This window comes from Nycticebus coucang, chromosome 2 (genome assembly GCF_027406575.1).
Source record: "Nycticebus coucang isolate mNycCou1 chromosome 2, mNycCou1.pri, whole genome shotgun sequence".
In the NCBI taxonomy this organism is placed as follows: domain Eukaryota; kingdom Metazoa; phylum Chordata; class Mammalia; order Primates; family Lorisidae; genus Nycticebus; species Nycticebus coucang.
Genome location: NC_069781.1, coordinates 2,919,032 through 2,939,631, shown reverse-complemented (window position 1 = coordinate 2,939,631; position 20,600 = coordinate 2,919,032). Strand labels below are relative to the sequence as shown.

The 20,600-nt window shown below is 58.1% G+C and overlaps 1 protein-coding gene across 15 annotated transcripts in view; it reads left to right on the top strand.

The window, feature by feature from the left end:
* The window catches only part of VAV2 (vav guanine nucleotide exchange factor 2), a 272,198-nt gene that overhangs the window by 149,814 nt on the left and 101,784 nt on the right, over nt 1–20,600 (top strand). For 9 of the 15 annotated variants that reach the window (XR_008373766.1, XR_008373768.1, XM_053558480.1 and 6 more), the window contains 13 exons: nt 583–683; nt 5,173–5,272; nt 6,173–6,268; nt 6,910–6,978; nt 9,573–9,659; nt 11,668–11,753; nt 12,710–12,842; nt 14,141–14,155; nt 15,197–15,306; nt 16,553–16,654; nt 17,005–17,093; nt 19,622–19,638; nt 20,322–20,343. Coding sequence is in view for 12 of the 15 variants with exons in the window: in XM_053558480.1 (XP_053414455.1) it covers nt 583–683; nt 5,173–5,272; nt 6,173–6,268; nt 6,910–6,978; nt 9,573–9,659; nt 11,668–11,753; nt 12,710–12,842; nt 14,141–14,155; nt 15,197–15,306; nt 16,553–16,654; nt 17,005–17,093; nt 19,622–19,638; nt 20,322–20,343 (1,027 nt within the window). In the remaining 3 variants the exon portion in view is untranslated. Of the gene's footprint in view, nt 1–582; nt 684–5,172; nt 5,273–6,158; nt 6,269–6,909; nt 6,979–7,120; nt 7,140–9,572; nt 9,660–11,667; nt 11,754–12,709; nt 12,843–14,140; nt 14,156–15,196; nt 15,307–16,552; nt 16,655–17,004; nt 17,094–19,621; nt 19,639–20,321; nt 20,344–20,600 lie in introns of those variants that run through there. The other 6 variants (XM_053558490.1, XM_053558460.1, XM_053558626.1 and 3 more) reach the window with 4 other exon arrangements.

Here is a 20,600-nt window from a genome sequence, read left to right as displayed (position 1 = left end):
AGACTTGCCTTGGTGGGTTGGCTGGGGGCTCTGGAGGGCATGTGGTGGGGTGGGGGGCGTCCTCTGGGAACACACTGCTCCTGGCCCTTCCTTAATGGCCCAGTGGCCGCAGGGGCAGGGGCGGCATGGGTGGCTTCATTCTGTGTCCCTCGGCCTCTCACCTGCTTGACAGGGGGGCTTTGCTCACGCTCTCCTCGGTGAGGCTGACCCAACTTTGGAGATCCCCACTCTCTGTGTCCTGACCCAGCGTTCAACCTGCCATGAGCTGTGGCCAGGATGGGTGACCACAGGCAGGAAGGGTCTGGGGTGGGAAGCGGGTGCCCCAGGGCTCTGGTTGGGAAGAGTACCGTGCAAATCGCCATCCTATTCCAGCCCCAGAGCCTGCCCTGGGCTGGCCACCAAGTGTTAGATGGGCTACTGTGGGCTGTGGGTGTCCCCACCCTTGTCAAGTACAACAGCCAGCGCCTCTACACTGTAGAACCTTCTAGCCCAGTCACACCTGGGGTTAGGGATGCAGGTATGGGGATGCCCCTGTTGCCTGGGTGGGCCTGGTGGTGCACTGACAGCTCTTGTCTGTCCCAGGACCTGATCAGGGTGCATCACAGCTTCCTGAGGGCCATTGACGTGTCCATGATGGCAGGGGGCAGTGCGTTGGCTAAGGTCTTCCTTGATTTCAAGGAAAGGTGAGTGGCTGGTGGCCTCCGGTTGGTGGCCTTCAGGACAGTGTCTGGCTTTTCTCAAGACTTGCCCTGGGGATGGCAGGTAGAGGGGAGGTTACACCAGGGAAACCTCGGGCTTGGGGGTGTTCCATGGCAGGTGGCCACCTCTGGCCCCCTCCTCACTTATAGACCAAGAGCGAGGCCCACCCTCCCCTACCCATGCCTGCCTGGGGGGCTTCTGGGGGTACCAGAGGCAGCAGCCCACCTCTCTTGATGGCTTGAGTTCTTGGCTTGTTGACATCATGATGCACCTGCTCCAGAGTCCTTAGGGAAGTCAGGCACCTGCCAGCTCTGTACCTGCCACTTCTGGTGACAGAGGCAGGCTTGTTCCATGCAGGCCTGAGTAGGGTGTCTGGAAACTCTAGAACAGAGCCGTGCTTCAGTGAGCAGTAAGGCCTCTGGTTCTGGGGTTCGCAGGGCTGGGCCCGTTCTCCCTTCTGCTGCTGACAGCCTGTGACACCAAGCCTTCATTTCCTCTGGCCACCAGTCAGGGACAGAGTGCCATCTGTGTCTGTGGTGCTCAAGGGTGCACTGGAGCTGAGCTGGGTGGCCCACCCAGCAGAAGGCTACCCTGAGGGGAGGAGCAGGCTGGACCTCGTGACCAAGCTGGGGCTGCAGGGTGACAGCTGTGTGTTCCCTCTGCTATCCTTGCTTAAAACAGCCTGGGCCTTGCGCGTGGGAGGATGAGTTTTCAGGGCCACCAGCCTGAGTCCGACTCTCCTTTTGCCCTCTGGTCTCCTTCGGGTCTCAAAGCTTTCAGAACAAATGTCCACAGAGCCCAGAGTGCAGGCGGCCCCTGGTCCTCTGTAGAATTGCACCGGATTAGGCCTGTGTCCAGCTGCAGGGATGGTGCTGGGCCTCCCTGCGGCCAGACACCCGCTCTAGTAGTCACGGCTGCTGGTGGCCTCTTGATGATGAGGGGTTACAACTTGCCTAGAAACAAAACTTCACTGCTGTGGCCCCCACATGTTTACTTGGGCTGGTGCTTTAACCCTTCCGTGATCTGTTGATGGAGGGGTCCATGACCCGCCTTCTGTTTCCCAGGCTGTCCTGCTGGAGCCCAACAGGGGAGGGAGTGGGATTTTAGAAGCTTGTAATTACCTGTAAGGGGGGCAGCTGTTGGGGTGTCTCTGCTATGCCAGTGGAGATCTTGGGCTGCTGCTTCTGCCATTTTAGCCTCAGAGGTCATTACTTTATAACAAGGACCCTTGAGGCCGGGAGTGGGGGTGGGAGTGGGGTCTGAGCTGTGGACATCCCCAGAGATCTGTCAGGATACAGTGCCCTGTTTTGTCATTCTGAGTCTTTGGAGAACAAGCCAGCAGCCATCTGCTCACGGGGTCACCAGGCTTGTGGCAGTGGCTAGCCAGAGCCATGAGTGAGGGCCTGGTGACCAAGGCGAGGACTGAGGCCTGGCCCAGGTGTCCCAGGAGCACAGAGCTGGTGGGTGGGAGTGGGGGTAACCCAGCGAGGGCTCCTCCATAGGCTCCTGCCACTTGTGGACAGGCTTCTGTCCTGCTGCCCCAGACCTGTGTCCTTGCTTCTCTGGCTGGCCCTGTTGGACCCCGGTATAGGCAGGGGAAGGCGACGTGGAGGGGGCAGTGAGAGGGAAGGGTTTTGAGGGGTGAGTAGAAGTTTGCCAGGTAGCAAAGGCTGCTGGCCTGGCCACGCTGTGGCTGATGTGGGGGCTCTGGTGGGCTGTGGAGTGAGGACAACCCCTTGTCTGCCCAAAGCTGGGGTCTGGTGGCTGTTCCGGATGTGTTTCTACTGGCTTCAGCCAGGCAACGCAGTCTCCCCTGGACAGAGAGGGCTGGGCTGTCACTGGGGCCGGCTTACCTATACTTGGGGACAGGTGTCTGAGTGCGCAGTGGCCGTGGGGCCTGTGGGGGCGTCAGCAGGCAGTGGGGCATCAACATGATCCCGCGGGCCTTACTGTATCCCTAGCACCAGCACCCGCAGATGATACCACACTGGGGGGACACTGCATGAGGGGGAAGCTCTGAGGGGGCTTGTTCCTCCCTTTCCCAGAACCGCCCCCCCCTGCTTTCGGGTTGCCAGGTGGTGGGGGGAGGTTTGAATGGGGCAGTTTGCTTCCCCCCACTCAACCTCCGCCTTGATTCCCAGGCCAGCCTGAGGACTATTTTCTGAGGGACCATGGAATAGGCCAGGGGTCTGGGGGTGGCAAGGTCTCCATGGTTTCCTTTGATGGTTCTGGACTGTCCTTAATGGGCAGCACAGCTCAGGAGCAGCCCCAGGTCTTCAGGGTCAGTCACAGCTTGTCTGAGCCCCCAGGCCTCTCTGAGGGTCAGGTTACAGCTTATCTGAGCCCCCAGGCCTCTCTGAGCCTCCATGTCCCCATTGGTGGCATGGTGACAGCTGCCACCGCAGCCACCCAGGCCTCTGTGCTGAGTGATGCGTTGGAGCAACATGTCTTCTGGGCATCACTCTGACTGTTCTCACCGGGTGGAGAACCCACGCAGAGCCAGGCGTGGTCAGAGCCCAACGGCCATCTGGAGCCAGTGTCCGGTTCATTTTCCAGACTGGCCTGTAGCTGCTTTTGTGTTCCTCTGTGCTCCCCTCCCCTGCTCTTGCTGGAAGCTTCTGAGCTTTTGTTCTGTTTTTAAAAAGGGGAGAAAACTATTTCACCTAATTGCTTCCAGGGATGATGAGTTTTAATCAACTTCTATATTGAAATTCCCAATTTAGTAACAACACTCATTTAAGAGAACACCGGGGCTCAGGTTCTCATCCAGAGCGGCTCTGTCAGCATGAGCTGTAATGCCAGGCAGGGAGACTGGGCCCTGCACAGTGTTGGGACACGGTTGCTAGCGTGGAGCCTGGTGTGGGGGCTCTGCTTTGGAGGGTCCGGGAAGGGCAGCATCTCTGTGGGTTCCAGGACCAGACTCAAGTTTTCATCAGAGTCACAGAGTCTCAGCCTCTTGATGCTGGAAGCTTCTGTCAGGCCTGTTCTGGGGGAGAGTTCCCAGGGTGGCCCCGAGTGCAGGCCCTGGCAGGTCCTGGGACCTCAGGAGCCTCTGACCCTGTGTAAAGACGGAGCGATGTCTGTCACCTCTGCTGAGCCAGCTCTGAAATGACAAGTTCCCTGTGAAGACAGAGGGTTCCCAGCCCACTGCTTGGTTCTTGTGCTCAGAACTACAAAGTTGGGGAGAAAGTGGTGTTGCCAGTAAGTGGCTACTGGCCAGTCTGGAAAATGAGCCAGACAGGACATTGGGTCCAGATGGCTGATGGAGGGAGGGACCTGCCTGGGACCCATGTCCAGAGCTGTGGTCCCCTTGGGCCCTGCCATGGGGTGTTAACCTCCACAGTAGTCTAGCCGGCGCCAGGCCCAATTGCCCACCCAGGACCCATGCCAGGCACAACTGGCCCTGAGGCTATCACAAGAGGCTGCCCTGAGCTTCCTGGGCCGGATAAGCCTCCAGACATTATCGCAGATGCACGGTGTTTCCAGAGAGGGTGCTGCTGCCATGCTGTGGACAGGCCCAGCCTTCCAGCCCAGCCCTATTAACTGGTGGCACTCAGCAAATTCACTGAGGCCTCTGTTTCCCTGCCTGAGATGGGGCTGATCACTCCCATCTGTGCGAGGGGTAGTGGTGATGGAACACTCTAAGTGAAGTAATAGCGGCAGCCCTGGGGAGTAGTGGTGCCGACATCCTGTGGCCCCAGGGAGGTCTCCTGGCTTGAGTCTTCTGTGGGTCTTCCCTGTCATTGGAGTGATAGGGTTCTAAATGACAAGTTTCAGGTAACTCAAAGCCCTGAGGTTCCAGAGGCCAGGATCCCTCTGGAAGAGTATTTGTAGAGCTGTTAGCTCAGGGGAACAGTTGGGGACAAGGAGGAGACATTGTGACCGAAAGAGAAACCAGAAGGCTCCGAGATGAGAGTCAGTGATGGGAGAGATGGTGACGGCTGAGGGGGCGACAGCACATGAGGGCTCCTCCTAGGTGGCCTCCCTGGTCCTGCTGTCCCCCAGACTCTGGGAGCTGCATGGCCACACCCATCCTCTGGGTGAGGAGTGGGGTGCTCAGTGCTGGTGTCCCCTGCTCGTGGGACCCCCATGCCATGTGGAAGTATGAAGACAACACAGGGTCCCCGACCTGGCACAGCACCAGGGGAGCCGCAGCCAGGACAGGCCTCCATGCTCAGGGCCTGGGGCAGGAGTGTGAGGCTTGCCAGGGTCTTCTGGTGCTGGGGGTTCGGGGAAGGATGGGAACTCCCTAGGAGCCTGGCCATGACCTGCAATAGAACCACAGCGTGGGACCTCCCAGGCCTGGGGCATTTCAGGAAGGGTGAGAAAGAGCCACCAGCAGCCACATGGAAAGAGTATACTGGGAGCTGTCAGGTTGTGGGGGGACCTGGTGGCCACGACAAATAAACACAGGTGCCCTGCAGCCGTGAGCCCCTATTAACCCTGCACGTGTGTGTGTGTGTGACCACCCAGACTCCTGATCTACGGCGAGTACTGCAGCCACATGGAGCATGCCCAGAACACACTGGCCCAGCTGCTGGCCAGCCGGGAGGACTTCAGATTGAAGGTCGAGGTAAGGGGGCTTCCTGGCTCTTAGGCACCGACCTCTCTCTTGCTCATTTTCCGGGGAGGTAGACTGGGGGTGGTGATGTTTTTTTGTAGCATTTTTTTTTTCTTTGCAGTTTGTTTGGGTGGGGAGTAGGCTAGGCTGAGGTCACCTTCGTGGGCTAGAACACAGCCTGAGTCCCCAGGGTGCCCAGGATCAAACCCAACTCGCCAGGTGCTGTGACCCACCCTGATCCTGGCCTCTGCTCACCCAGGGGTCTCCATTGATGTCTGCTGGGAGCTGTGGGGCCATCCCCACAGTCCTCACCCCCAACGCCCAGGCCAGTCTGTGCTGCCTCATGGAACCCCGTGCAGGTCGTTCCCGCCTATAGTTTCATGTTCTATCTTATCACTAAGACGTATCCTCAGAGCGGGGCGTGGTGCACAGTCTTTCAGCTCCGCAGTGTCCCCCATGGATCCAGGCAACCAGTGGGGGGGCCTGGCTCCCTAGCATGACCCCACAGTTTGGCATGACCTGGATCCCTGCCTTGTTTTCTGGGAGGCCAGGCAGGAGACAGGGCTGGCCGGGGGAAGGCTGTTGCCCTTCTCCAGAGGGCCTGGCCTGGATGAAAAGATAAAGCCGTGTCCAGGGGGGCCCAGAGGACATCAGGCAGAGGGTCCATTAGAGTCCCCTGTCTGGGGTCTTGGTGAGAGCAGTGCAGATGCTGCTGTGTGGGACGGGGGACCTTCCCCCCACCCCAGACAGTGCTGTCAGGCCACCCCCTGCACAGACCTGGTGTGTCGACCAGGGCTTGGAGCCTGGCTGGAGAAGGACCAGACATCTGGGCCGAGGTCAGGGCTTACGCCTCCCTAACCAGGCCCACGGCAGGCGTTGCAGGGAGGGCTCCTCATAGCTTGTTGCCCCCAGGAGTGCACGCTGAAGGTCCAGGATGGGAAGTTCAAGCTGCAAGACCTGCTCGTGGTGCCCATGCAGCGCGTGCTAAAGTACCACCTCCTCCTGAAGGTGAGTGCCTCGGGCCAGGCACCCTGTGTGGTTGTCCCCACTGGAGTGGGACGCAGGCCAGCAGGCTCCTGGGCGTGGGCTGAGGCCTCCAGACAGATCCAGTTAAATGTAAACAGATAAGTTTGTTCTTAGCTTATAATCACAGCTCACTCCTCGGGATGATTATCGTGGTAAATAAGCCCAGGACGATGATGATGACAATCGGTAACATGTCACGAAAACTGAAAGAGACAGAAAAGTGTCCTCAGACCAGGAACACGAGAGCTGCTATGGTTGATCTCTTCACCAAGGCTCCGAGCTCCCTGGTAGCCATGGTAGAAAGGGAAATAGGAAGAAGGCCTTCCCAAGAGACAGACCTAGGAGGGCAACAGTAGTTTCTGCAGGACTCTGTGACTCATCATGACCTGTCAGCACAGCACCTAAGATTAGGGGGTACCCCGCCCAGAAGCAGGGCGTCCCCTGTGTAGGGTGTCATCATTCTTTGTCCTTTGGAGCTGGGCAGCTGAACCAGCGCCTGGGCTGGTGGGTGGGGGTGGCTTGGTCCCGAGGATCTCACTGTGCCCGCAATTCTGCCAGGCGGGGGTGAGGGTGAGGGCCAGGACCCCTGAGTGGTCACACCAATGCCCTTCTCACACTGCCAGGAACTTCTGAGCCATTCTACTGACCGTCCCGAGAGGCAGCAGCTCAAAGAAGCGCTGGAAGCCATGCAGGTGGGTGGGTAAACTGAGGCAGGGAGCAGCCAGGCCAGCATGGGCTTACTGGTAGCCACACACGCCTGTGTACTTGGATGCAGATGGGTCTCCTTAACAAGCCACGACTGGGACCTAGACCTCTTCCGGGTATGGCAGGAGTCAGGGCAGGATGGACACAGGTGAGCTTGTGGGAGACAGAGGTGGCAAGTGCAGGGAACTGCAGGCCAGGTGACTCCCTGGACAGTGAGGAACCCCCAGGAGCGTCCCTCTACTTTCTTCCCCCCAGACCTCCAGGCACCCAGCCCTGAGGCTTCTGCTTCCAAAATGCCATCGCTGGCCCTGTTCCCTCTGCCACCTGCCTGGACAGCTCCATTGCTCCTGACTGTTTCAGGGCCCCCAGCCATTCCTCCCTCTCCCCATCCTGTCCTGGTGAGCTTAACTTGTGTCACTCCCCTGCTCAGAAGCCTTCTGTGAATCCTGCTGCCCCCAAAATGGGCACAGACTTCTTGCTCTGGGTCTAGAGGTCTCCACGAGGCACTTGTACCTGACTTTGCAGTTGTAATTGCCACGGATGCCTCATTCCAGCCAAGCTCGGCCACTCCAAGCTCCTGATCATACCGTGAGCTGGATCACCTCTGGGTGTTTACCAGGCTGCACCCTCCTCCTGTTACCTGCTGCGTCCTGCTCATCCTTGGTTTTTGCAAGGAGCATAGCATTTCCTGGGGAGGCTATCCCCCCACCCAACTGGGCCTTGTCCCCGGGGACTCTCAGCCCTGGACCTCTGGACCTCCCACAGCCTGTGCCGATATGGTCACCTATATCCTCAGGCTGGGCACAGTCCCCAGCATGTGGGAGGATAATATCTGCCAGCTCCTCTGCAGGGCTGCAGCCCCGACCTCTGCCCCAGAGCAACCTCCTGGGCTTTGGATCTCCTTTCTCCCAAAGTCCCCTGTAAGGAGCTCAGGTATGGCTGAGGAGGGGGCTGTAATCTGTGTCCATCAGCAGCTGCCTCTGGATCCTTGGGCCGGAGCAGGACCTGCTGCCCAGCCGTCTGTGCCAGGAGTCTCTTAGAGGAGGCCTCCTGGCCTGGGAGAAATTTACCCCAGTCACGTGCCCTTGTGTGTGGCTGTGGGCGATGATGCCAGAGACCTTTGATTCTGTGTCGCTGGGCTCCACTGGCAGCACCCGGGGAGAGCCCCAGGGAGTGGGGCCTCCTGCCATGACAGGAACTTCCTCAGCTCAGGGTGTGCTCCCCCCACCCGCCCATCCTCCCCCATTTATGCCCAGCCTGTCTGCTGTGAGCCCCATGGCTTTGAGACAGTGACAGCAGGTATGGTGGGCTGTGGCCATGGGCCTCAGCATGGCGTTACATTTCATGCTCCCAGCGCTGGGACCCTAGCCCTTGAGAATATAGCTGGCGGTGCTCCTGAAGAGCTCCGAGACTTCCTGCCCCTGCCCCCCTGTTGCACCACAGCATATGACTTTTGAGTTGGGAAGGACTATCAGAGTTTGTCCATCTATTCCCAGTAAGATGGAGGGACTCATGAACTGCTGTGCGAGCTGGTACTGAAGTTGAGCTTGATTTCCCTGGGGGACTGAGAGCTCACTCCTTGGAAGGCAGTGTCTTGCTGGGTGGCCGCTCTGCCTCTGTGGACCTGAGATTTGTGCCCCTGGGAGTTGCAGTGATAGGTCTCAGCTCCATAAACTGATAATATTTCGTGTGTATCAGAGCAGATGTCCACCCCCCGTCCCCCACTCGCCCATCAGCCCATATCCTTTCGCCTTGTTCCATGCCAGCTATGTGCTGATGCAGGGTGGTCAGATGGTCAGACCTGTAATGGTTTCTGCACAGTGCTCAGATCTTGGCCCTGCCATCAGCTCCTTGCCTCTGTTTCTAATTTTAAAGAGGAGTGGCCGAGAAATATAGCAGCCTTCACAAAGGTGTGCCAGGAGGCTCCGTCCCGCTGGGGTGGAGGCTGAGGCCTCTCAGTGACAGGCCGGTGGGATAGTCCTACTTCCCATTAGGGCTCGATGGCAGCCTCAGATGGAGACAGATTATGGCTCTTTCCCTACCGGGAAGGGGATTTCCGCTCTGCAGCTCCTGGTGGGCAGGGCCAGCGGCCTGCATGGCCAGCACTGGTGCCTTGTTTGGGACTCTGCAGACTTTCTGAAGGGGGCACTGCTCCCTGGTGGCCAGCAGGAAGGTTGCGGCGTAGTGTACAGGTGCTGGTGTGGGGACACCCAGACCTGTGCAGGGGACTTCCTAAACCCTCCCTCTGCCCAGGCTTTAGGGGGAGGCAGTGGCTTTGTGGGGGCACCAGGGGCTTCCCAAGAGTGGAGCTGGCTCTTCATGGCTTGATGGGGTTTCTCTTCTGACTTTGGAGAGGAACCACGTGGTGGGCAGAATGAGCTGCCCTGGCTGGGGGTATGAGGCCCTGGGTGCTGTCCCCGAGGTGTACAGGTTTGGGGCCGTGTGTTCCCTTCCCTGCCCTGGCCCCTCCTTATCCCAAGGGCAGCCACCCCGCAGGACGCCTGGCACCTGGACACGGGGTTAGGGTCTGAGCTGCTCACACCACCAGTCCAACCACTGACCTTGATTCTGTGCTTTCAAGGACTTGGCGATGTACATCAACGAAGTGAAACGGGACAAGGAGACTTTGAAGAAGATCAGTGAATTCCAGAGTTCCATAGAGAATTTGGTGAGTGCAGCCGCGAGGGAGGCCAGGACACGTGTGTGTAGTGATTTCCACAAGCTCAGAACTGTGTACACGGCAGGCTGATACCCACTCTGTCCACAGCAGCCATGCCTAGGCTGGCCATCTAGAGGGTGGTGCCCAGCAGCCTCTGAATTCAATCTCGGACCTCTGGTGTTTACTTGTTTGCCCACTTCTGACAGCCCAGGTCCCCTCTGCCAGGGTGTGGAGATAGGGAGGAATGGTGTTGACCAACTGCCCCATTCTGACAGCCCTTCCTGGACAGGGGTGTCCTCGGGTCCAAGAGGAGAGCCATGGTTTTTGGGGGCTGGAGACACCTCTTGGCCTGTAGACCCCTAGCCCATTCTCATCTTTGCCGTCTCCGGAAGGTCATTACATGAGGTTCAGTTCCAGGGAGGGCAACCCCTGTAGTTGCCTTGTGCCTCGGACTCCATCAAGCAGCGCGATGCCTCACAGGACCCTCTCCCAGCCTCCCCATCAGAAGTCATGACGTCCTGTGTGGCCGGTGGAGATGGCTGGCCAAGGAAGCAAGCCGTATTCAGTCTGCTGACGCGGGTTTCTCAACCGCAGACTCTGGACATTTGGGCTGGACTGCTCTTGGCTGTGGGACCTGTCCTGTGCATTATGGTATGCCATGCAACTTCCCTGGCCTCCAGCCCCACCCACCAAGTGATGACAACTAACCGTATCTCCAGATGATGCAGGACCTGTCTTGGGTGCAGAATTACCCTGTTGAGAACCACTGGTTTTTACGCCAACATGTTCAGTCTTCTGAGTTCTCTCACAGCACTTTGGCAGAGGAAGGCCCCCGATTCCAGAGCCCACTCCTGCTGCCCGGTCAGAAGTGCCCCAGGAGAAACCTTCACAAACTTGTGGCACAAAAAAGTCCATGGAGCATCAGTGAAAGGAGGAAACGTCGCTGAGCAGCATTATGACTCTGCCTTCTTGTTCTTCATGTGAGAGAGAAAAAAAAAATCTGAGTGCAGAGGCAGTGAGGGTGGTCGTGCCCCACACTGTTGGTGCCTGCTGGGGTCCAGGGGTGGCATGTGCTCCAGCTTGTGGCATTTCTAAGTGCCATTCAGAAGATGAGTGTTAGGTTTGGAAGGAGGAAAGAAGTTGGTTTCGTTTTTTAAGTTTTTACGTGTGGGAAATGCCTGTTAAATAACAAGATAAAAGAGCAGTGGCCAGAAGGCGTGGGCACTTCTGCGAGCCAGGCCGGCGCCCAGCCCTGGCCCTTTCTCTGAATCCCATCGCCACCAGGCGAGCTGGCACTTTTGGGGTCCACACTTCAGAGGTGAGGCACGGAGGCCTGAGCCGAGTGGCTGCCTTTGGTCACTCTCCTCAGTGAGGCGGTGGAAGAAGACCCTGAGACCGTCCCTCAGCATCACCAAGGCTCAGCCCCAGTGTGTTTCTGAGTGTTTGCCGCCACCTCGTGACACTGTGGACACTTCCTTTGAGAGCTGCACAGGGCGTGTGCCAAGAGGGACACTCTCTGTGCCTGAAGAGCAGCAGAGACAAACTGAACAGGAAAGGAAAGAGATCTCAGCAAACTAAGCTAACAGGGGGCTGGCTCAAGGCCTCTTCCTGCAAAAGATGGGCCGCCCCCACCCCCAACCCCACCCCCTCCATCTGATGAGAGCTATTTCTTCTCTCTTTAATTTGGTTTCTCGGGGTTGGACGTCTGACTTTTCCTGCCAGGTCTCCCTCTAGCCTGTGATGGTGACCAATGCATTAACTGCTCCCTGTGCCGGAGGGAGTCCTTGGTGGGCTGATGAGGGAAGGGCCAGGACCCTTGGGCCCCATTTCTCCTCATCTTCTGCCCCCTCCCTGTCCTAGGCACCGGTTGGGGACCACCAGGCTCATTTCACTTTGTTCCCACCTATAGTTTCTGTGGGGAACCCCGGGTGTGTGCACCTGCCCTTGCTCAGTGTTCAAGAGGACAGGAGGCCGCTCGGCAGGCATGGGGCTAACAGCCTCTCCCTTTCTTTGCCAGCAAGTGAAACTGGAGGAATTTGGGAGGCCGAAGATCGATGGGGAACTGAAAGTCCGGTCCATAGTCAATCACACCAAGCAAGATAGGTGAGCAGAGTGGTGGCTCCAGGGCCAGCTGGCGCCTGTCACAGTCTGGCACCGTGCTCAAGGGTGCCCGCTCCTAAGTGGTTGTGGAAACAGGGCCTTCCTGGGGAAGGAGCGGCCTGCCCCATGGCTTTGTGTTTAGTTTTAATCGCTTCCTTCCTTCTCTTTGAGAGCATCTGGGAACTGCATCAGTGAGTGGCTGCCACAGGGCAGAGCTGCCTGGCCCATGGTGGGCACTGGCTTGGGGGCAGCTGAAGGCAGGTCTGGTCCCTGCAGACCAAGAGTCTGCAGGGGGCCGAGGCAGACCCAGAGTAGCTAGATGAGCTCTGTGCCTGAAAACTGCCAGGTAGTGTGGGGGCAGGTGACCGGGAGGCTGGAACATGCTGGCATAGTCCCTGGCAGGTGACCGGGAGGCTGGAACATGCTGGCATAGTCCCTGGCAGGTGACCGGGAGGCTGGGACATGCCGGCACAGTCCCTGGCAGGTGACCGGGAGGCTGGGACATGCCGGCACAGCCTGTGCTAACCCCTCTTCCACCACATGCCCCTGTGTGTGTAAGGCCTTCTCAGGGCCTCCGGTCTAGTGGAGGTGGAGATGTAAATTGGCTGTGACCACTGGGGCCAGTGCTGTGACCAAGGCCTGTGTCTGGGAGCAGGGTGCCCCTTCGAAGGGCTCTGGACCCATCCTCGTCACGGGGGGGAGGCCATATTCTCTGTAAGATAGGCCACCCGCCTCCAGGGAAGGCCTTGGAGGGAGTGACACAGAAACAGACAGACCTGACATAAGGGTCAGAGTGAGCCAGGCGGGGACAGGGCTCCCCTTGGCTGGGGACTGTGTGTGCGGGGACTCCAAGGAGCAGCCTCAGAGGGACACCAGGCGCACGAGGCTGTACTGTGGCCCAGCAGCACGTGCACTGGCACTGGCGGGCTGACGGGCCCCTGGCCACACCATCTCGCCAGGTACTTGTTCCTGTTTGACAAGGTGGTCATCGTCTGCAAGAGGAGGGGCTACAGCTACGAGCTCAAGGAGATCATCGAGCTGCTCTTCCATAAGATGACTGACGACCCCATGAATAACAAGGACATCAAGAAGGTGTGACTTCCAGGTGTCACATGTGGAGGGGGGTCAGCGACCTCTGTAGCTGGGCTACGCCAGCCAGGGTCCAGCCGGGGGGTGGCACTGGGGTGAGATGCTTGGTCTCCCCAAGTGAAACGGACTTGAAGTCCACTATTGCCCCAACCAGTGGGCAGAAGGAATAGCCCACCGGGCAGGAAGCCCCTCCCCCCTTGGAACCGCCCTGTCATTGTGAAGGCTGCTCATTGAACCTGGGCCCAGTGCTCACCTGGGAGGGTGGGCTTGATGAGGATCCCAGCTCCCTGGTGGGGAGACTGAGGTAGAGAGGGGTGAGGCCCTAGGTAAGGCCTGAAGGAAGTGGGGCTTTTGACCTTAGCCAGCTTGGCTCCAGCTGGTGGTGTCCCTTGTACAAGCATGCCCTCCTCTCCCCTCTCCACCTCTGCCCTAGTTAGAGGAGGGCTGTGAGTGGGCCTGGCTGTGACTTGTCCAAAGTGCTAAGGTCCAGACGCTGGGGCCCATAGCTGTAAGGGTGGGGCCATGGCTGCAAGGGGTGGGGCTGTATAGGGCGAGAGCAGGGCTATGGGGACAGGCCATGACTTCGTGGGGCAGGGGCAGTGCCGTGGTTTTTGGGGTGGGGCTTTGAGTGCAGGGGTGGGAATGATTTCTAGAGGCAGGGCTGTGGCTGCAGTGGTTGGGGCAATGGCTGCAGCGGGTAGGGCCATGACTGTACAGGGTGGTGCCATGGCTAATGGGGTTGAGGCTGTGGCTGCAGAGGGTAAGGCATGGCTATTGGGAATGGGCTCACATCTGTAGGGGCTTTGGCTGCTGGGGTTGGAGCTGTGGCTGCAGGGGGTGGGGCTGTATCTTCTGTGGGTGGGGCTGTGGCTGCAGTGGGTGGGGCTGTATCTTCTTGGGGGTGGGACTGTGGCTGCGAGAACACAGTGCCTGGCTCTCTGGTTGCATCTTTCTTCAGCTGTGGCTTCTGTAGCTGGCCCTTGGGCAGCTCCTGTGGGTGGTCCTGGGCTGGGTGTGGAGCCAGGAGCCCAAGTGCTAGAACTCCAGGCCTGGCCTCCAGAGCATGCAGGACCTGGTGAAGTTGTAGGGGTTCCTGATGTCCAAAACAACAGGGGCCCAAGAACCAGTACCTGAGGACGCAGCCTCCTGGGTCCAAGCCTCTGGAACTGCTACTGTAGGAGGAAAATCCTTTTCCCGGGTGCCCCATATGACAGAGGACAGAGTCCCGGGCTGCCTAGCACATGTGGGGCCAGGCCTTTCACTGACCTGTCTCCCCTTTCCTCCCTCCTCATGCCTCCCAGTCTCACGGGAAAATGGTAAGCACCATGCCCGGCTGTCCTGCCTCCGTCCACTCACCTGCTGCCCAGCGTGGGGGGCGGAGGGCCTACAGTGGCCAGACTCGCTGTTATCTCCCCCTTTATCTTCCCCTTGGTTTCTTTCTTTTTTTCTTCTTTAAAATGGTGGGTCTAGGTCATTCTCCTCAGCTTCTTATGAAATGATGTGTAAAATTTTATAATGATGAAAAATTTGCTCAGTACAGAAAGTGCGAAGCAAAATCCCCATCACCTCCAGTCACCGGAGGTCAAGGGGCAAAGCTGTCCAGCCCCCATCAGCCCTTTGCTTTTCTGTATTCTTTCCATCCTCTCCCTCCCCACTCTGTCTGCTCGAGCCAGTGTGCTCGGCTTCCCAAACTCTTCCTGGCCCTGAGAGCCTTTCCCCAGGAGAGGGGCGGGCAGCTGCGGGCCAAGGCCACCCTGCCTTCCTGTTCTGTGGCTTTACTTCAAAAGAGTGAGTGTTGTTAGTGTCACACTTAGTACCAGTGGTGAGCAGGGCTGTGGCAGGGCCCTGGTGAGCTCTGGAGCACTGCTCCCCGGGGACATGCCCCCACCTACACGTGCGCACAGCAGAGCATCCTTGACACAGACGTTGGCAGGAGGGCAAATACCTGCACTTGTGTGCATGTGTACATGTGAGCGCGTGGGACACAGGCTTGGCACACATCAGAACACCAGCACATGCAGGAACAGTGTGTGCAGCCATGTGCGCCTGTACACGTGCACGAGAGCAGCGTGCAGGCTCAGACGTGGTCACAGGTGCGGGCACACTAACACCTGCACACAAGAGCACACTAGCATGCGTGTGTGGGTGAAAGCACAGTGCACATACACACACACGTGAGAGGGTGTGAGTGCACAGCCACACTAAGCGTGCACATGAGAACATGTGTTTTCCACAGGCAAGGCCCCTGTGCGTGTGCGCATGTGCCTGTGCACCATCCATGTGCACGTACAGCACAGGGAAGAGTGACGTGTGCACAAGCCGTGCCAGGTGCCAGCGCGTTCCCTGTTCCCCTACAGTGGTCCTATGGCTTCTACCTAATCCACCTCCAAGGAAAGCAGGGCTTCCAGTTTTTCTGCAAGACGGAGGACATGAAGAGGAAGTGGATGGAACAGTTTGAGATGGCCATGTGAGTTCCAGGTGGCAGTGCCCTGCCCTACCCTCAAGGAGCACAGGTCGAGTTAGTCTTATGACCCTCTGGGGTAGGGCTGGTGGGAGGCAGAGTCAGGATGCCAGAGACAGAGACAGTTAGCCCTGAGACTCCAGCCCACCTGCTGCCCTCCGAGCTGCCTTATGATCACCTGGCCCAGGCAGGTCCTGTCCCCTGATAGAATGGCTGCCCTGGAGGCTGAGCCCTGCACATGTGACCAGCAGAGCAGTGACCAGCCTTTGGGGCGGCATGCCAGGGGACTCCTGTGAGCCTGATCTTCAGGTCTTCAGGCTGGTAGTGCAATACCTGTTTTGGAAAGCCACAGAACTGGTTTTCCATGAGAGCTAGGACACTGTCCAACATGCGAACCAGAGAAGGTTGGCGGGTGGGTTCCCTGGACACATCCGTCCTGGAGAGCACAGCAGCTGAGGTGGGCTCCCCTCCCTGCCTTTCCTCCTGGTGGAAGTAGGGTGTGAAGGGGGCCCATGTTGTGCTGCCGTGAGGAGGACCAAATGGGATCTTAAGGACACAGGTGGGTCAGGGCTAGCACATGGGGTTATGACAGCCAGCTGGTCTGCTCTCAGGCTGCCTGGGCAGGCCTGGGGCATCTCTTTCTCAGCCCCCTGGTTTCTTTCTCCCCAACATTATACTGTGAAAAGTATCAGGTATCCATGGAAGTTGAGAGAATTTCGTGGTGAACACCCCACCCCCTGCGCCCCAAGCCTCTGTCTGCATCTTGCAGACTGATTGTATGATCCCGTGTGGCCTGGGTGGAGCTGTGTTACAGCGAGTCTGTGTCAGAGTGAGCTGCAGACCTAGGGGTCACTTCCCTGAGTACCTGGGAGCCTACCAGGAACTCAAGCCCAGTATTTGTTCAGCATTTGAGATTTCAAGCTTGTGTGCAACGAAGGGAATAAACCCTGAGATATAGTTGCTGGGTTCTGACCGATGCCTGCACCTGCCCACCCCCCAGCCCTTCTCAAGACAGAGACCATTCCTCCCCTGGAAGGTTCTCCTGTGCTCATGTGGCTTCCGCTCTGACCCTCCTACCTGCAGGGAGTCCAGGCCCCAAGTCTGCCTGGGTGTCAGGGCAGAGCCGGGCTCAGAGTCCAGGTCACGGCACAGTTCTGAGCCTAACTAGCTCCTGGCAGGGGTAGGGAGGCTGTCACCAAGACTGTGGGCTCAGGGAACCTAAATGCAGCTCCTGCTCCCATTTCCCCTCCAGGTCAAACATCAAGCCAGACAAAGCCAACGCCAACCACCACAGCTTCCAGATGTACACGTTTGATAGGACCACCAACTGCAAAGCCTGCAAAATGTTCCTCAGGTGGGGCCCTCCTGTAGCACCTCGCCCTTATACCCAAGGCCCAGAGGAGCTCAGCACTATAGCTGCCCCACATCCTCCTCTCTCTGCCCCCACCCTGGGCCTCGTGCAAAGCCCCAGGAGGCTGTGGGTGCCCCCCGGAGTCAGCCCAGCAAGGCCCGGGGAGGTTCAGATTTAACCAGGAGGCAATCGTTGCTGGGTGTCCAGGGACACCATGTGCAGCAAGGAGCCCGCCTAGAGGACGTCAGAGGGGAGGGCAGATAGGCCAGTGAGCCTGGAGGTGGGGACAGGGGCCCTGACCTTGGCGGAGGAGCAGGACCCAGCCTTGCCCTCACTGCCCTCCCCCTGCGCAGGGGCACCTTCTACCAGGGTTACCTGTGCACCAAGTGTGGCGTCGGGGCGCACAAGGAGTGCCTGGAGGTGACGCCTCCCTGCAAGATCAGTGAGTACCTCCCTGTGTCCCCGCCATGCCTGCTCACAGGACATGCACCCCGTGGGCTGGTCCTTAGGTCACATCTGAGCTGAGGGTCCTGCCTACACTCATCTGCCCTTTACCACCCCCCTCGCACATGTCCTCCCACGGGCGGGGACCAGATGAGGAAAGCAGGCTCGAGAGAAGGAAAGACACCTGGCCCAGGTCGCACAGGTACCAGGGGGCGCAGCAGGGTGGGGTCTGTTACGAAGCGCTCCCTGCAGCTGGCGCCTGGGCACTTCCCTTTCTTTTTCCTGCACCCCCATCCCATTCTGGGAGTCAGCTGCTAGAATCTTCTCACCCATGTGGCCACAGGGGATTCTCAGCAGGTGCGGGGAACTCTGATTACAGAGAAACACCAGTCACTCCTGGATTCTCTCTGCATGCCAGAGGCTCAGGGAAGGAAGGGCTGAGCTGGAAGAAGCATCTTGTTTGCAGCCTCACAGGGGGATGCCTAGCTCAGAACAGCTGGACAGCAGCCCAAATCCTGGGACAGTTGTGAGGGGCTTCAGATGTCACCCCTGTCAGCAGCCCCAGAAACTGAGGCTCCACCAGCTATTTGTCTAGGCACCCCCAGTGGAGGGGCCTCCACATACCCGAGCCCCTATACCCGCAGCTTGAGCCTCTGGGCCTTGTCTCATGTGCCTCCTGGAAGGAGTAAAAACTGACTCACTAAACTGGTAAAGCAGAGGGAGAATTATGGGTTGAGCATTGTATTTCTTTCCCTGCTTACTGACTTGTGCAGAGCCTGCCAGAGTGAAGGGCTTCTCAGCTGCCATAGGCCGTGAGAGTGGTGGCCCCAGCAGCCCCAGCCCAGGCACTGCCAATGAAGGCAGGCTCACTCCCCCGTAGCACCGAGCATCCAGGAGGACACCTGGGTTGCAGTAACCTCAGTCCCCATTCAGTATCACCAACCAAGGGGCCACCTAAGCCCCAGGAGCCCTGCTGGTTCTGGTGTCCAGCTCCTTTAAACCAAAGCCCACCCCTCTTCTCTCAGCACATCCACACTAAGAACTATGCAGCTTTTCCTTTTGAATCCTCTCATCACAGGTTTCCTTCCCTTTTTCAAACAACAGGGTCCTCTGTCACCTGCTGAGAGGGCGTTGCAGTGTGAAAGCAGCTGTAGGCACTGTGTAAACAAGTGGGTGTGGCTGTGTCCCAATAAAACTTTATTTATAAAAGCTGGCAGATGTGGCCTGAAGATCGCAGACCACTAACCTTGGGTCTACACAAACGATTGAATGGCTGGGTTTGTAGCCTTCAGAGTATGACTGTAGTATGTCCAGGGCTACCTCTCTTGTGTTTGGTAGTCATAAATATTGCTCAGTTAAAATTTGTGTATTTCCTTGATTCCGGTTTTCTCCCTCTGCCTTAACGTGTATGTTTGCACCATTGCATGGTTTATATACTTTGGCAAAAAAACAAACTACAAACAAGATATTTACTTTCTAAGTCACTCACTGTTTGAGGTTATTAAACCACTGTTAAAGTGGTTCTAATGCAACAGATCAAAAGGCAATTGGTTATTCTTAATAAGACCCTTCACAGGGTCTCCAGTAAGCAGACCAGCTGTGAGTGCCCGCTTAGAACCTCCAGAGACCACCAGCAGTCACATCAGTGTTGTAGGTTTCCATCGGGGCAGCTTAAGATGCTGCATACTTTGGGTGTAAAGCCACCTTCTCTGGCCTGTGCCAGGGTTGGTTTATCTCTTTGCTGCCCATCCGGGCCAGGGTGTCCCAGGGAAATGCCAGCCTTTCCTGAGACCCTCCCCCAGGGGAAGCCCTCATGATTTCTGGGTGCCCCTGCTGTGCAGCCTACCCTGAGCTTACAGCCACTGTGCCAGGGTCCACTGGATGTGTATATCAGCACCGAGCAGCTTGACCTGTGAGTGTTAGGTGGTGTCAGGCCACATCTGCCAGGTGAGCTGGCCATTGTTCTTGCTTTGTCTGGCAGTAGGGTGGCAGCCCAGCTTGGCTGATGGCTGGTGGAAAGAATCTTTGGAACGTTTGTCTTCCATCTGACAAGCAGAGGTGCCCCGTGTCCTTGAATGTGAGGGTATGTCTGTGTGTCTAAGGCAAGGATGGCAGATGGGTAGCATGTGTATCACACAGCGCCATCACCTGCGCCAGCAGGCATCACTAATCGATTGTGGACATCTACCCTGTGAGCCCCAGGCACCACCTGTGATGAGGCCGCTGCTGCCACCCAGACAGCTGGCCCTGGCAGGCACCACATTGGACACCTCGGGTCTGCCTCCCCATTTGAGCTCTCTAGTGGACCTTTAAATCCAGAGCTCAGAATTTACTGTCAAAAGTAATTAACAGACTTTCACAGCCATGAATTCAGACCCGAGTATCTGCAGTCCATGTCCAAAACCTACCACCTCGATGCTGGGCTCATTCACTGTCAGGTTGGGCCCAGACTCTCCTATTGGCCAGCGAGTACCGTGGGGTTGGTGTTGGCCTCCCCTTCTCACGCTGGACTTGCTTCCTTTTCAGGTTCTCCGGCAGACCTGGTAAGTCCTCCCGACTGTCCCCACTCCTTCTGTCCTGCCTCCAACCCCCACAGCCACGTGCCAGAGCCAGAAAGAGCCAATCGTTCTGGCTCTCACCACTCACACCATCTTGATGAGCCCCTGTGGGTCATGGGAGGCCTCTGTTTCCCTTTGTGGATGTTCTGGGACCCTGGCAGTGTCTTCCTGGCCCACCTGCCCACCCCATCCAGCTGGTGGCTGCTCATGACTGTGGGTGCAGCTCTAGACATGTGCCAGCCCACCTGCCCCCATCCCCCATGTGCCTCTGAGCCCCTGTTTAGCTGACGACACTGCATTCACTCCTAGGGACTTTGTGTCTCCCTCAGCTCTGGGGTCCAAATTAACCAGTATTTAAGGGGCACTTGCCTGGGTGGGGTGCAGAGGTGCCTTTGTGGAGCAAGGGAGGCCACAGTGCTTATCTGGGCCTGGTGAGGAGTGTCCCAGATGGAGACCACAAGCCCCAGGCTCAGAGGTGCTCAGGGCAGGCTTCCCAGGGGGCAGAGAGGCCACGTGTCCTAGGAGGGGCAGTGCATTGAGGTGTGCCACACAGGGAGGCAGGGTCCCCCTCCCCTGTCTACCTGGGGGGGGGGGCAGGGAGGGCTGAGGCTGGGGCCAGAGGTTGCGGGCGGCCGTCCCTCATCACTCTGCTCTGTCCTTGTTCCCAGGACGCCTCTGGAGCAGGACCAGGTGAGTCTGCTACACTTTGGCCCTCTGCTGTCATCCATGTCAGTGGTAACCCTGGGAGCCGGGCCTGGGCCTGGCACCATCAGCTTTGCTCAGTGTCCTCCGCTCCTGGCTCCGTACTGCCCCTACCACCTCTGCACTGCCTCCCTGAGAGTCTTTCCCTTCAGCTGTGCAGGGCTGTGGGGACGGGGCCCAGCAGCAGGACCCAGCGAGGGGCACGGCTGCAGCCCGGGACCCCAAGGCAGGGCAGGGCATGCAGC